The sequence below is a fragment of the Homalodisca vitripennis genome, chromosome 1 (assembly GCF_021130785.1).
Source record: "Homalodisca vitripennis isolate AUS2020 chromosome 1, UT_GWSS_2.1, whole genome shotgun sequence".
NCBI classification, from domain to species: Eukaryota; Metazoa; Arthropoda; class Insecta; order Hemiptera; family Cicadellidae; genus Homalodisca; species Homalodisca vitripennis.
In genome coordinates, this window is record NC_060207.1 from 189,112,982 (window position 1) to 189,129,938 (window position 16,957).

At 31.5% G+C, this 16,957-nt stretch overlaps 3 protein-coding genes across 3 annotated transcripts in view; 1 reads left to right on the forward strand and 2 right to left on the reverse strand.

Moving 5' to 3' along the window:
* LOC124354320 (RAD50-interacting protein 1-like) overlaps positions 1-1,539 on the forward strand; it is a 47,654-nt gene extending 46,115 nt beyond the window's left edge. Inside the window, exons 11-12 of the mRNA XM_046804681.1 lie at positions 394-527; positions 1,243-1,539. Of these exons, the coding sequence (XP_046660637.1) occupies positions 394-527; positions 1,243-1,402 (294 nt within the window). The 3' untranslated portion in view covers positions 1,403-1,539. The remainder of the gene's footprint in view (positions 1-393; positions 528-1,242) is intronic.
* Positions 1,540-2,014: 475 nt separating this feature from the next.
* LOC124354326 (stereocilin-like) lies at positions 2,015-10,542 on the reverse strand. Its single transcript, XM_046804694.1, has 9 exons — positions 10,522-10,542; positions 7,132-7,359; positions 6,327-6,381; positions 5,927-6,123; positions 5,630-5,775; positions 5,368-5,488; positions 5,169-5,285; positions 3,330-3,535; positions 2,015-2,069 (listed from the first exon to the last, which is right to left on the reverse strand). Exons 1-9 carry the CDS (start codon positions 10,540-10,542, stop codon positions 2,015-2,017), a joined length of 1,146 nt encoding a protein of 381 aa, XP_046660650.1.
* Positions 10,543-15,519: 4,977 nt separating this feature from the next.
* LOC124352936 (coatomer subunit beta) overlaps positions 15,520-16,957 on the reverse strand; it is a 35,749-nt gene continuing 34,311 nt past the window's right edge. The window contains exon 17 of the mRNA XM_046802669.1: positions 15,520-15,687. Within this exon, the coding sequence (XP_046658625.1) occupies positions 15,616-15,687 (72 nt within the window). The 3' untranslated portion in view covers positions 15,520-15,615. The remainder of the gene's footprint in view (positions 15,688-16,957) is intronic.

The window sequence follows — 16,957 nt, forward strand, 5'->3', positions numbered from 1 at the left end:
AACACTCCCCCCCCCACACACACACGCACACGCGCGCGCGCGCACACACACACACACACACACACACACTGATTATAATGTCAAGTAACATTGCGGAGCAGCAAGGGTCCCTAATTATATCCTAATAGTGGATATAATTTTATTTTATTTTATTATTATGGATTAATCAACATGAAAATACCATTTTTAATCTTGACTAAAATATAGAAAGTCCTTGTTGCTTGTCCAAACAAAATGCAAGTACCTTTGGAAGTAGCCAAATCAAATTAAAATTTGTATGCTGAATCATTTTTGCACAATATGCCTGGAGGGTTAATCCTGAAATTGACTGTCGCAAAACGTATTTTTCTTACAAATGTTAAAAACTTATATTGTTTTTTGTGTTTTTCACAGTTTTTGCTAGAAGAACTAGTTCTACAAAATAGGTTCAATGAGGGGGGAGCAAAGCAGCTGGAGCAGGATCTGACCAGAAGTCTCATCCCTCTGTTTCATCAGTACACTCACCGGCCCGAAGCTTACTTTCTTCCGTAAGTAAATCCATGTTTGCAGCAATATTTTCAGGAAGGATTAAGGATAGTTTGTGAATAACATTGAAGTTTCTCTTACCTAGTGATTATAACTACTAGATTGCTTATTCATAATGTAGATCAAATAATTACCCATTTATACTTCTTCCCATTGCCATATATTTTTCAATAAATTAGTATAGGTATTTTGATAACTTCAAACCCAGGTGTCAATGTTACTCTGTAACAAGTGTAAATTTCTAAAGAAAAAAAATGTTAATTTTAATTATAGTATTGGTTAGAGAGATAAGTAATTAGCCTTTGAATACAGCTAACATGGTTATTGTAAAAAGATTCCAGGGGAACTTGTTGGATATTTTTCTACAGGTCCCTCCTTTAGTTGTATACAACTGGCTTATCAGTTTTTTCCCAAAGAGATATACTGTAATAGTAGCACAAACTGTTTTTGTTGCATTAAATTATCTATCAAAAGCATATATATTTATATTATATATGTAGCAGCTATCCTCTGAAAATTTGAAACAAGAGGTTCAAGGTTCAAATCCCATTAGAACTCTACATGTTTTGAGTTGAGGTTTAAAGAAATGTTACAATTTTGTTAGACTGGTTCTTACACAAAAAGAAAAACAAAGCTCAAAGGTCTATGAGGATGATTTTTGACATGGATTCTTTTTATCAATACCAAATTGGAGGTTAATTGGTTTCTGTTTTGAAGGCTGAAGGAGGCTTGCGCTCTGTTGAATGTCCGGCCACTACCCGCAGACTGGGCGAGAGGCAAGTACGACAAATTACCATTTGAGATACACCACCTCAGCCCAGAGATGATTCATGATGTCATACAGAAACGAGCAGATATAATTCCTGATCTCATATAACGCATTGTCTTTTCATAATATATTCTGTTTTGAAAAAAATGTTTTTTGTTCCCTTCCTGTGATATACTGATTATAATTTAAGATGAAAATAAATTTGTAATAAACATATAGACATATAATAAAAAGTATCATTGGGATATGTTATTTTGTATTTGTACTACATTCCACATGCTTAAACCTATTTTTAATATAAATAAACCTAGAGGGATAGTCTGTCAAAAAAACTCAATTTCTTTATTATCTTAAGCACAATAATACATACAATCAACACTATCAAAATTTTACAATTTACAAAGATGCAGTATATTTTAATATATTTACATTTAGATAAATATACATGGTTGTTTCCTGCAATCAGACTTACAGTATTTAGATTTAGTTATGTAAACAATTTTGAATTAATATGAATTTATTTTTATGAATAAATAACAATACTGAGACATCTAGCAGTTAAATAAAAGTCAGAATTTATATAATAAGGCTAATTCTTAAGTTTTCATATTGCAATTTATGAATCTCACAATTTTGGACTTGATTTTTCTGCTTGATACTTAGTCTAATCTTCAACAACTATCAATTATTTAAAATATGTATTATCAGTATAAAATGAGTTTAGTATGGGTTTTTGTTGTGAAGGCTGATGGAGGCTTGGACTCTGCTTTTTGCCCTGCAAAGAGGGACAGGAAGAGATTACAGATAATGAAGTTTTAATAACAAACCAATGAAAGATAATTTCTATCTTTTATTAATTAGACATGTTATTCATCCAAATATTCATCTTAGTAATATTATAAATGCGAAAATGCCTTTGTTTGTTTTATTTTGCTTTCACACGTAAACTATTCAACAGATTGTAATGAAAATTTACATGGACATTCTTGCGGACCCTTGGATGAATATAGGCCTATTCTTTATTTCGAAAATCCCTCCGGACTACAACCCACTGGTCTTTAAAGTAGCGAAAAAACCCCATTGTGGTCTCTAAAGTTGTGAAATATTAATTAAAAGAGCATGTCTAATGTAATCAACTGTTCTGTGTAAACATTGTTTATTATTTTGGATTTGTTTACATTTATATTAAGTATGTTTTTTTAAGGAATAACAAATATTTTTATCACCGTTTTAGATTTCAGCGATTATGTAAGTACTTATCTACCTTACAAAATGCCCTAAAACATAAGATGGTCAGAATTTGACACTGAAGTCTCCCTTTGAAGCAGTCTGTAAGAACTATGCTAGATGAAAGTTCGCTGGACTGTGCTTTTGAACTAATGTACCAATTCTAGCTCTAAATTATCTAAAATATTAACAATATTTTTCAGTTTATAAAGAAACAAACGTGAAGTGTCATTGTTTGTGTACTTTTAACTGTACATTTTTATCATATATTAAGTATTAGACCTAAAATATAATGTTACTATCTAACTTTTACTATCAATTTAAAGACTGATAAGTAGGCTTCTCTGATCTGTGATGTAATTTCTTGATCAGGAAACAAGGCCAAATTAAGTATGGAACAAAGCATACTAAGAACAAAGTAAATTATAATGGCCATAAATATAAACTTTGACATATTTTCTTAATTGTGGAAAGAAGTCACTTGGAAAGAACTGAACATTGGCGTCGAAAATAAAATTCTCTTGAACCAGAAGTGCTCATATGAGGTGCAAAACCTACGAAATTGCGTGCGAAACTACGGGTAAATGCTAGTAAAAGAATAAAATCCAAAAGAGGAGCGAGAGCTAACAAGGGAGCTTTGTAGAATACAAGCTCCATAAGAACTGTTGTGCATAAAAAATTACTGTTCAAATTCAACCATAAATATTATTTTGAGTGAATTTACACCTTATTTTGTTAAGTTTTTAAAATCAAGTAAAAAAAAAAACACACACGAGTTTATTTTAATGTAAAAAACATCATTACAGACATAAGCTTTGTATTATAGAATGTGTTCAATATTGGAATCACTGCTGTAGTGAATAATTCTGTGTTGCTGCTAGGAGCCGAGTTGCGGGTGGCAGGTCCTGAGATAGCTTGCTCCAGAGCTGCCCCTTGCTTCCTGGTCAGTTTTATATCTCCCAGGGCCATTCCACTGGTGGCTGGTATCAGTTTCAGTTGTGCTTCACTCATGGCCTAAAACATCATTCTTTGCTGTACGGTACTTCATTTTTCCTAATTTTTATATGCTAAACTAAATGGAAAAAAACAGGAGAAAAGGCGGACATATGAGCTGAAAGAAATTGTGGTAAGGGTGATGGTGTCCAATTGTGATCCTTTTATATTAACATTTACATTACTTAATTTCTTCATGGTGTAAGCTTTGACTTGAACGTTTTCAGCGTGTTTGATTGTAATAGTAATTGAAGTTAATACTTGTGTGCAACTTGCATGGCTACGACCCACCTCCATGAACTGTGAAGCATTGTATCATTGTCGTGACAAGTCTATAATCTCTGAAAACAATTTTGTGAAATAAACTTCATTGCAGAATATTCAAGAGCTCTACATGTTTGGTCTACGATGGCTATGGAAAGCAACACTTTTATAGGGGAACTTGTGCCTCCAGACAATACTGTAGTATATCTTTTACCTTTGGGAGTTTGATCCATTGATTCTACATTGATGAAAGTTGTTTCATGTTTAGTTTGAGTCTCTGATTTAAACTTCAGTTCTGCTTTTCTCCTTAAAACTATTTAATAAAGCTTTGTGAACAGTTACAACATCTGTGTAGTTGTTTAACCTTATGTACCCTATCATAGGGGTTGAGAACCGAAAACTTTTTATTTTTGTAATAAAAAATTTAAATCTTTTGGATGCATAGTTCTAAAATTTAAAATAAAGGTGTAAATTTTTTGAGGTTTAACATTGTTCTTATGAGTTTAAAGTCAAAAGCACACTTCTGGCCACAAGTACTACAGTTATACAGAATGTTATTAAAGAGCTACTCATAATATCTTGTTTTACTGTTATTTTGGGGATCATAGTTTTCTTAATGTTCAAAGTATTACAGTCCAAACTTATTAAAATTGCTTTAAAGATCTTGAAATTATGACATGAGTAGACCATTGTAGTCGTAAGAAGAAATGGTATTGTTGTCTAGTTAGTGCTGGCATCTTGTGGATTTTAGTAAAACTAGTTGGATCCCACGTGCTTTGAATCGTCCGACAGTTAGGAGACGTTACGTTGCTTCAGCTTGTTATTTTATGGAAAAAAATACTTGACACATGTGTATCACCATGCAATTACAACTTCGATGGTGCTACACACCTGGACTCACTGCAGTTAAAGTTTAAATAAAGATTGTCTTGATTCTTAATTCTGTAGTGTGAAAACCCCCATAATAAAACTTTGTGTAGTTGCAGTCACTGGTAAATTCAACCATGCACAGAGTAACCAATCCATCAATCTCAACTTAAACAGTGTTACTTCACTAACCACAAAACAGTGATAAAGAAAGGGAAGGAAAAATGAAACAGGTTTTTTAAGTGTGCTAAAGTTTCTAAGGTGTCCTTCTCGTCCAATTAAGATCTTATAAATTTCTTATAATTTGTGCAGCAATAAGTATTAAACAAGTAATTTTATGATACTGATGAGGGAAAGCTTTCAATAAGTCTACCTGTAACTCTACTTGTCTTAGTGTTGGATGTATTCAGGCATAACCATACAAATTTTTAATTTAACGAGAAAGGCATTAGTTTTTTTTTACTATTGCTTGAGGTAGACTTATAAATTAAGAAAATGGCATAATAAATTAAACTTCCTTTACCTGGAACACTGATTTTGGTAGACATCCAACAATCCCAGGAGATATGCCTTTGAAAGCTTCAGTTGGAATAGATGAGATAACTGGAACTCCAGCAAGCACACAGCCTATGGACGAAATCTAACAAACAAAGCCACTTCTTAATGTATGTACCAATGCGAAAAAAAATGGAAAAATTTATTGTAACTTGAAGAGAGAGTACCTCGAGAGCTGTCCACTTCCCAGGATCTCCAAAGCCATCTGGATTTGTTGCTAATTTTGCTAGACTTTTCAGGACATCTTCACTACAGTTTCTCAACAGAGACAGTTCACTTGCAGCATCCCTGAACAGAATCATTATTGCTTGTTCTAATATTTTTAGTTCTATTATCATTAACTAATAATTTGTTATTTTACATAAAATCATTAATAATTTCCAATAACTAACAAAGTATCGGTGCAGATGTTTGGTTAATATTTATTACTTGTAAGCATCAGGGTGAATCTTTTCAATCTCACTGGCATTGAAGGCACACAAAATATGTCCAAGATTTGCAAGATCAAAGCAAGATAAGTCTGTGATGTCTTTGTTGCTCCACTGTTCCATTACAGCATCTCGAAGAGCAGATAACTGGAAGATAAGTAACAAATTATTACAGAGTAGTTCGTACGATATGCTCAAAATTAATTCAACTCAAAGTATTACATTAAAGAAAGAACGATTCTGTTGAAAAACTACTACACAAAGGTATCATGATTGAAATAAGGCTGATAAATTGTACCTGATCATAAGAGAGTTCATAATATCGTCCAAAGGCAGCGATTGTGTCAATGTCAGTGAAAGACATGTTGAGGAACTGCCCTGAAGGGATGCCTCTAGTCACCCAACCCAGCAAGCGAAGATCTTCCTCAGGTATCTCTTCCACTGGCCCTCGACTCTTCATCGAGAAAGTTATCATTAACAAAAGTATTGCATGTACTAATCATTACTTTGTAAAGTGAAGGCAGTCCATCTTTTTCATTAGTTTTATTTGATAAATAAACAAATGATTTAGTTGTTTATACAATATTAATATTCCTGAGATATGTCATGACTCCAGATATCTATTCCCTTGCCAGTTGTTAAATTTCAAATTCATAGTACTGTAGTGGTGCACAGATACCTGCTATAACAGAATTAACAGTCATATATCTTTGCCCAGCAGTAATAATGGTGCGCTTGATAAGCTAAGATTCTCTGTGAACCAATAGAACTCAGCATCTCATACAATTAACAGCCACAACACTAAATGCAGCTGGTTCATTTAAACTTTCCCACATTGATTCAGGCACATATGAAAAATCCAGTTAAAGTATTGTTAACTGTCTTAAAATATTTACTTAATGGATTCTGATAATTGGTTGGACTCTATAAACATTTTGGAACATTAAGTTTGGTCATATTGTGCTACTTTTGTAGTAAAAAAAGAACACACACACACAACTAGAAACATATTTGGGCAAAAGATTTTTGACTGGAAAGTTCGTCAGATCAAAGTAGGGAAAAAGACTGGAAAACTTGGTTTGGCAAAAGAAAGAAATCTCATTGGAAAAATCGATACAAGTGTGGACACAAAGAAAAACCAAATCATAAAAAACAGTGTAGAGAGTACTTTTTGTGGTCTGGTGAAAAGTAACAAACATATTTTAAATAACCAACTGTTTGGCAACTATAAATGTAAATAGTGTGAAAAATGTTATATATTTCTTCAAATATTGCAAAAAAATATTGGCTATATATATATATATATATAATATTTCTATATAAGTAGGCTACAACCAAATCACCATAACATACATAAACAAAATATGAGTATTGTAGTATCAAGTAAGCTTTGCCATTTACAGTAAGTTAATTGCATTTTTTTTTTGTTTTTTTGTTGCTCTACACAATTTTAAGATTTCTCATTTTACTTTTATTATAGACATTACATAATATTTATTATACCTGTAACACCAGCTGCCACAGTGCCTCTGCTTGATCAACTGATAACTTTTCTTTCCCCAAGAGAGAGAAGCAGCTGTTTAGGTCTTCTTCGGTCAACGTCTTCAACTCTTCCACTGGGAATCCTGCTGCTGACTTAGATATCTTAATTTCTTCACAGTTCAGGTTAATTGTGTACTTCCCTGACAAAAACCTTAGTGTCGTAAATAAGCACCATGAAAAGTGTAGCTTCTTTAAAATTTGAACTCACAAATTCTCCAAGTAATATAATACATTACTGTTTGTTGTTTATCCACCTAGGAACATTTTATTAGATTTATCATTCTACAAGGATTTGACTCTTAAATCTCACATAATTTTATAGTTTGCCTCAATGGATATGTGCTAAAATTACATTTATAACAAATGGCGGCCTTAATTTTGTTGTATATACAACATCTTAATATTCATTTAAAATTGATTTATCACAAAATCAATCCATATTTTTATGAATCTTTAGGTTTATCTTTAAATATACAGGGTGATTCAAAACTAAACGGCAATCTCTCGGGAGCTTATTCTATAGCTAAAAACAAGTAAAAAAGTTCATATAACCATATGCCCGGAAAAACGCTTCGTTAGCGAGTTACGCCTAGCGAAAGATTTCGCCCGGATTTTCAGAACCCGTGGTGAAGTCAGGCCTTATAAAAATGGTAAAGGTAGTTACAAAGATACAAAATACGATTGTTTTTTTATGTTTTTATATCTGACAAATTTATTAAAATTCGTCCCAGAGCTGTAAATGCAATACTTTCAGAGATATCTTACGTAAAACACAAGAATTGGTGCAAAGAAATAACACATTTTTGTGTTTAACGTAAGATTACTTTACTTCCATAAATGTTAAATAAAGGTCATTTTTTTCTTAAAAAGATTTGTAGAACATTTAATTCTGAAAAGATTCATGTGAATTACTTAGGAAAAAAATTAATAATAGGTATTGAAATTTAGCTTTATTTAAAAATAAAACAGACGCACAAAAAATGCATATTCTTATCTGCATTAAAATATTAACTAATGTTTAGGTTGTGAGTAACAGCTGATCATTTATTCTAGACTGAACATTAACATAAAATGTATTTACCTTTATAAAACTGTAATAATCACCTATAATAGTTGCTCAAAGTGTCCTCCGTTGTTAGCAATGCACGTTTTCGCACGACGAATCCACTCTTTTCTAACGCGTTTCATAACGTTTGGAGCATTCTTGATAGTTTTTTCTGCCGCCTCTGTAATGCGATTACGTAACTCCTCTATGGTTGTTAATCCGTTTTGAATAAACAATTGACTTCATCCAACCCCATAAGAAAAAGTCTGCTGGCGTGAGGTCAGGAGAACGTGGTGGCCATTTTACTGGTCCATTTCGACCAATCCATTGTCTACCGTATGTATCATTTAAATAGTTTTTCACATCATTAGAAAAATGTGGAGGTTGCTACCGTTGTGCATAAACCATGCATTTATTTCTGTTTTGAACAGGAATATCTTCCAAGAGGGTAGGCAGGTTTTGTTCTTAAAAAATTTAAGTACGCTACTCCATTAAGTCGATTAGGGAGGAAAAATGGACCAATCAAATTATCACCCAGAACACCAAGCCATACATTGACTGAAAATGCCTCGTCGCAGTTTCATGTGGGTTGTCGTACGCCCAAGTATGGGTATTACGAAAATTTTACAATTCCATTTCTAGTAAAACAGGATTTCATCAGTAACGAGAATACGCCGAAGAAAATACTGATGTCGTAAAACAATTTCTTCTTAACCAGCGGCAGAACATCTTTCCGTTTATTAAGATCTTGCTGTAATAAGTCTTGAACACGTGTTATATGGAATGGGTACAACTGTGCTTCATGAAGTGTCCGCCATACGCTTGACTGGCAAATATTTAACTGACGTGATAATCGTCTGGTGCTTGTGGTTTGGTGATAATTCTACAGCATTTATTATTGCTTGTTCATTATTATAGTTCCTTGCGCTACGTTGACGACCAGTATCTATTCGCTTCGGTTTAAAGCTAACCAGTTTCTCTAAGTCGTCTCTCCACAGCTTCAAATGTTTTGCGATCAGGTGTTCTTCGATGTGGAAAAGTATCACGATATTCCTGAACTGCAGCTAAACCATTCTTGTTAACTTTGCCGTAAATTATCATGTCCGTATTATACTCTTCAAAAAACGAATACATACCATTTACATTATCTGCCATTATTTACTAAGATAATTACATACACTTTTATAAAAATATTTAATAAAATATTTTATACACTTGTATAAAATATTTCCAAATAATAACAGGATCTCACAAAATACAATCTTCACACGCCACAATACAAAAAACCTCCATAAAGGTTATTCAAATATTACTTCATGAACTTAATTGTTGATCAGCTGATATTGCCAACCTTTGCAAAGAAAATATGACGATAAAAAGTGTTGAATAAATGATCAGCTGTTACTCACAACCTAAAACATTAGTTAATATTTTATGCAGAATAAGAATATGCATTTTTGTGCGTCTGTTTTTTTATTTTTAAATAAAGCTAAATTTCAATACCTATTATTAATTTTTTTCCTAAGTAAATTCACATGAATCTTTTCAGAATTAAATGTTTCTACAAATCTGTTTAAGAAAAAAAATGACCTTTATTTAACATTTATGGAAGTAATCTTACGTTAAACACAAAAATGTGTGTTATTTCTTTGCACCAATTCTTGTGTTTTTACGTAAGATATCTCTGAAAGTATTGCATTTACAGCTCTGGGACGAATTTTAATAAATTTGTCAGATATAAAAACATAAAAAACAATCGTATTTGTATCTTTTGTAACTACCTTTACCATTTTTATACGGCCTGACTTTCACCAAGGGTTCTGAAATCCGGGCGAAATCTTTCGCTAGGCGTTAACTCGCTAACGAAGCGTTTCCGGGCATATGGTTATATGAACTTTTTTACTTGTTTTTAGCTATAGATTAAGCTCTCGAGAGATTGCCGTTTAGTTTTGAATCACCCTGTATATTTCATTAATAATATTTTGTTTTTGTATTGTATTGTGTGTATTGTATATGGAAATAGTATTGTATATTCAAAATTACAAAATAATACAACCTTAAAATATTTCATGTTGTAGAATTATACTGAAAGAAAAGAAAATGTAACCAACACAACCAGTGCCCTCATTTTCTTGCTGTTTTAATGGAATAAAACACTCCAAATTGGTAATATTTGCATGATTCATATTGTTTCATTTTTTTATTGTGTGTGCTGAATATTATTGTGTGTTCAAACTTAGAAAATAATACAATCTTAAAATATTTCATTTTACAAAATTATACTCACAAAGAAAAGAAAACGTTACCAACACAACCAGTGCCCTCATTTTCTTGCTGTTTTAATGGAATAAAACACTCCACATTGGTAATATTTGCATGATTCATATTGTTTCATTTTTTTATTGTGTGTGCTGAATATTATTGTGTGTTCAAACTTAGAAAATAATACAATCTTAAAATATTTCATTTTACAAAATTATACTCACAAAGAAAAGAAAACGTTACCAACACAACCAGTGCCCTCATTTTCTTGCCGTTTTAGCGGAATACTACACTCCACAATGGTGACATTTGCATGACTCCTTGCTTCATCAATAAAGATTGAGCCAAACAGAGTGAGTGTTTACTACTAGTGTGATTTCTATTGATTTATCTCTTTTTAGTGGCAGTGTAAAAGAAATGAATTGATTGTATATTTGGCATTGTTGATGTTTACAAGATTGTTCTACACTGAAAGATTTTTAATTTACCCAGAGACGTTTCTACAATTTTACAATAAAAATAAATAACACTATGAATAATATAGATGTCCAAATAATTTCAAAGTTTAGAACATTTTACATCTTAAATTTAGCTATTTATACTATACACAATTTATACATAGTATAAAATTAAATATTACATTTTCTGCAAGAAGCTCACATCTGAAGGATATGTTTGTCACCAAGATAACTAATACTATTGTAAGTGGTATTCAATATGCTGATGACACAACTATTTGTTTTAAATCGAATAACATGTCAAATCTTGAAATCCAAACTTTTAAAGGGCTGAATAGCTGTGTACAATATTTTAATATGCACAATCTAAATACTAACAATTCTATAACCAATTATATATTTTTCTGTAACCTAATACCTGTAAACGGTCATAGGCCAACAGAGATTTTGGGCGAAGAAGAACTCAATGAAGTATAATAACACTAAATTCCTGGGTATATTGTTAGATAGAGATTTGACATGGAATGTACATGTGGACAATGTATGTAAAAAGGTCTCATCAGGCATTTATGCTCTGAGATACCTATCAAAATTTTGTTCAAGGCAGATCTTGAGAACGGCTTACTATGGGGTTGTATTTCCTTATCTGTCTATGGTATTACATTTTGGGGTAGTTGTGGGAATGCAGCTTTTCTGAGACAGTTCAGACTACAGAAGAGAGTGCTCATAGTGATTATGAAATTGAAAATTAGGGACTCGGGCAGGAATAAATTTAGGGAACTTGAGTTTTTGTCACTGCCCTACTTATACATATTTGAGACAATAATATATTGCCGTTTGAAGTGTATGCTGACGCAGGGTAGGGACTTATTGTAGTTCATAACTACAATACTAGAGGCCGGGAAAATTTCAGAGTTGCCCAACATAGACTAAAATCTTACAAGAGCCTACCATCCATCTGAAGTTGGTGTAAAATTTTTGAACAAAGTTCCTGATCTTATAAAGAACCAGACGAACCCTTTGCATTTTAAACAATTACTCAAGCGCTATTTAATATTAAATGAATTTTATAGCATGAGCGAGTTTTTGGAACATAAAATTTGATCGGGCATCTCTCACTGGGTGTGACATTATCAATTTTAGATGAAGATTTAGTTTTTTTTTTTTTTACTAGGTTTGTTTACATAAAACAGTTTTAAGTCTATAGAGTTACACGTATTTATGACGATTGATTTACAAATTTTGTATTTGTTTTCTGGTAAGAAAGAATTGTGATTGATTGTGATAGTGGTCATTCCAAAGTCACCTTTAAGCTACTAATCACCAGGTTGTAGTAAGGAGATAGATAATTAGCTCAAGCATTACTAATGAAATAACATAAGTAAGTTTATCTCTTTTATTTTGCATTTGATTCATGCTAATACTACAGTACATGAATCCCAGGGAGTTCCTGGCTGCTAACTTTAGGTACCGAGAGGTTACAACTTATGAGAGGTCCTGGATCATACTATACTATCAAATACACCTTTCTATGTAAACCCTTATATACCTAGACACTAGTTTTATGGTTTTCTATCCGCTTCTGAGGCATTCAACAATCTTTCTTGATGTTACATTGAACCAACAGAATTTTCATAGTAAATTTGGTTGTGTTTGGTGATGGTTAGTTTATTCAACATTAATTATGCTCCAAAATGCTACATTTAACATTCACATTCACTTAACAACTGTCCTCAGCTACGATTTGTTCTGAACTATCACATCTTTTATATCATGTATTGTGAATTTTAATTTAATTATTTACTTGGTAATAGTGATTTTTTTACACGTTCGATTCTATACACAGCCAGGATGATGGATCTAAATGGACATATGCTATGTAAAGGGTTAAGCAGATGATATATGTTTATTTATTTTCAGTTTAATAAATGTTTTTGTAAAACTCATGAAGTACTCTGTTCAAATAAAACCTGTAGAATGACCATGATAGCTTTAGTGCAATACATATACAATATAAGACAACCATAACAATTCAATGAACATTGTGTATGTTCCAAGATTTCACATCCTTCCATCTAAACAGGTTCACTAAATTTTTGTTTTAACAAAGTTCTCTAAAATCTTTATGCCAGTTTTCGTAAAGATCTATGGATCCATGACATTAATCATGGTTCTCTTAAAAAAAAAAACGGGTTTGTTTAACATGCAGTATGTATGTCAGTTTGACCTGTACTGATAAATCAATTAAATATAGTCTAATTTTAAAAGTAAAAACAGTATTGTGACTTCTTTGTTTAAAGTTTGTTAATTACGATGGGAGGATTGAACGGTTGATAGAGTTTTGAACATTTGCCATTGTTATACGTTACCGCAGCCATCTAAGGCTGAATGTTATTTGGTCCTAGACCTTAGTGTCATGGTGTGTCATTTTCTGCTTTCTGGACTCCAAGCAGTTTTTGGGTCTGTTTGACCCCTTTTCTATCTTTTTTCATCAACTAATTAAATCCTCACCCGGTGAAGAGGATGGATTTCAATTGAATTGTTGTGAAATATATTTTGTTACTTATTAAGTATTTTGACATTTTGTTTCTATTTTTGTATAAATTAAGCTATTTTCCTACAAATAAGGGGTTTTATAGATGAAGAACAAAAAACTAAAATAAATAAAATATTAATGACCTAAATTAACCTAGCAGAGCAATAAACAATTAAAAGCAAATCAATACAAAAAAGTCAAATAATTCAAAAGAAACAAATTTGTATACACAATATCCAAGGAGTTTGACACATGATCATCACATACATAAAAGGGTCTTTAGAATTTCAGTACCTAAAAAGTAATGCTATAATATATAGAATTTCGAAATAAACCATTTAACTTTACTAGTTTAAATAAGTTGAATATTACCGATTGAAATTGAACTATTAACACAGGAACTATATTTATATATCAAAATGAAATGATGTTCAATAGTCCCACTAAAACTCAAGAACAGTTGGACCAATTTGGCTACTTTTGAAATATTTGTAAAAGTCCGAGGAAGGTTTAAAAGGTGAGAAACATTGTAATAGTTTCTCAGAATATTTAATTATTCTGGAAAATAATTATAATATTTACAACACGTAATCCAAAGTTAACTGACACAAAACATTTGTCAATTTCAGTTGAAGTTCACCAAAGTGGAAGATAGACAGTGAATTAATTTTCACTGGTATGTTATTATATCTCTTATTTAGAAAAATGTAAATATTAGTTAATTTATGAAATTTTTGATGATGGAATCATTGATTCAGAAAGGCCTTGCAATAATAAAATTTATATTAGAAAATTTGTATTCATTTACCAGTGATAGTAAATTAAACCTTTTCCAATGCTCCAAGATTCTTCATTCAATTTTACAGTGATCATCAGTATTGTTATGCAGATTGCAAAGACAAAATTATTATCTAATAATCCAACAAATGCATTGAAAATAATACTTAACGTTGTTCTAAAACCCACCTTGATGAACAAAGCTGTGAATGTTTTGCATATAAGGTTATCGAAACTGGTTGTCTCCCTTAACAATTTTACTGTAGTTAAAGGAAAGCAAACGATGGCACACTCTTCCCCTTCTATCAAAAGCAGAATACAAGTGATGGAAGTAGATGCATTTTGATTAAGGTAGTGTTTTTAAGCTTACATATGCACATATTTTCTGGATCAGGATAAAAACCAATATTACTTACAGCACCAGAAACATCGCTAATTGCAAATAAACGCTTTTAAATCTAAGTTGGATTTCAAATCTATATATATTTGTTTATTTTTAAATCTATATAAACATATTTGTTTATTTTCTTGGTCAGTGCAACAACATAAAATCAACTGTGGAACCGTAAATAAATTATAGTGGAAGTGAATTTAATCGGCCGTATCTGACTCTTTTGGACTGCAGTAACTTTTCAGTTGTACATAAGTTATACATTTTCCTTATCAGGAAAAAAAAAAAGCAAACTGTCATTATGGCACTTGAAAAATCATAGGAAGTCCAGAAAGTAGACGCTTTTTAATCAAAGTTGGTTTTTGTTGGTATAATTTTTTTTATATGTGCACAAGTCAAACTCAACTATGGTACTTGAAATACTTAGATAGAAAATTAATTTAAACTGATGGAAGTTGACACTTTTTGTCCGAATTAGGTTTTTGAGACTTCCATACAACAAACCTAAAATATAAACAGTCAAAATTTTATTCAACCATGGACACTGAAATAGTATGTACCTGATATGTCTACTTGTGTTTAAAAAAATTGTAGAGCTCCATCATATTATATCATAAATGCTTTCACTAAGAAATCCAAGGCCTTCGATTTTGAAAATTGCATGTGAAGCCGCGGGTAACTGCTAGTCTAAAAATAAACGTCCTAATGTAAAACTTGAATTAATGCAAGCATACTTGGGAGTCGGCCAGTAATTTAATTGATTTCAATAAATTTAGTAATAATTAATTTGTGAACACTGAACATATTTTATGCAAACGTGACAGGAATCACTCAAAAGCACAAAGCAGGTAGGGTTTTCAGAAAAAGTGCTCAAACAGCATTTCTATGATAAGAATCATTTATTTTATATTGTGAATGGACAATATAGATAAATACCAAATATGGAATAAAGAACAAAATGCTGCTACTAAACTATTCAAGCACCCATAGCCTTCTGTGGCCTCTTCTGAGTCATGTTGATCTTGTCTCCTAGACTTAGAGCCATTCCCTGCAACATAATATACATTAGTTAATTTTTTTTATCTTTGATAATAGCTTTAAGATTAAAACAAAACTAATAGCTTTAAGGATTTATGAAACTGTGCTTTTTATCCATGTAAGATAGACATAGAATGTTTGACAACCCTATTCAAAGGTTTATCAAAACTCATGTGGTTGGGGGTACAGTCATTCTTAACTATACTACTATAAAGTGACTGGAGATCCTAGGCTCCTGAACACATACTATAGACCACTATCACCGCACACATACTCCCATTGCGCTTAGTATAGTGGATTTGTCAATGAGGAACTGTAACACTTCAGAGGCAACGCTTCTCTGTAAAAGTAAAGTACAACAATAATCAGCTTATCAGTTCTACCATCTTTTTCTGTCTAATAGTTAAAAAAAATAATAAAAAATCCAGTGTTTATGTTTTAATATTTGAGTTCCCAGAAACCTTCATCAGAAACACACTGGTTTAGTAAAACAAACAAACAGAACACAAACCAAGAATTAAAAGCATAACCAAAAAAGAATGTTAACAAATAAATACCATAAACAACAAGAGTCTCATTTTTTAAGATTAATTTCTCATCTTGATGTTTTAAAAATTCTAAAACATATGTATGTTACTTAGAAACAGCCCTTGTATATTCAATAGCACTTTGAAACAAAATTTGGAGTTTTTGTTAGTTAACAAGTGTTTCATAAGTTGGGTAGTGGTGACAGTTTGAGTGATAGCAATCTTGACATTTCTGAAAACATTTTCTATGTATGTAAATATTGTATTAAAAGGTTAATTTTTTTAATATAGGCTATAAACAGTTTTATGAAATTGTTTCAACAGAAATAATTTTGGTTTTATGTTAAATGTTATGAATTTCAAAGCTTGTGTTGCATTTACTTGCAAAATTACAAAATGGAAAAAATGACACATTCTTATAACAAATAAAACTTCTACTCAATTCAACAGAATTTTTTTAAATTTGTGTTGTATTTTAAATGAGTAAATTCTGTAAAATATTTAAAGGTGGTGCAATTAGTTTTTACATAGTTTAATTCTTAAGAATATTGAAGTTACAGCCCTTAAGATAACTTCTGAGAAGACAAAAAGATACTGCAGAAAAGAAAGTTTTTTGATCACTCCACTAGTAGACATTTACACTACCTAGTATATCAATTAGTTAACTTGTAACAATGTAGTGGTGTCATGTGGACATACCAGTATGGTATTCTCATTACCTGGGCTGATAAGAATACTACTTGTATATCAATT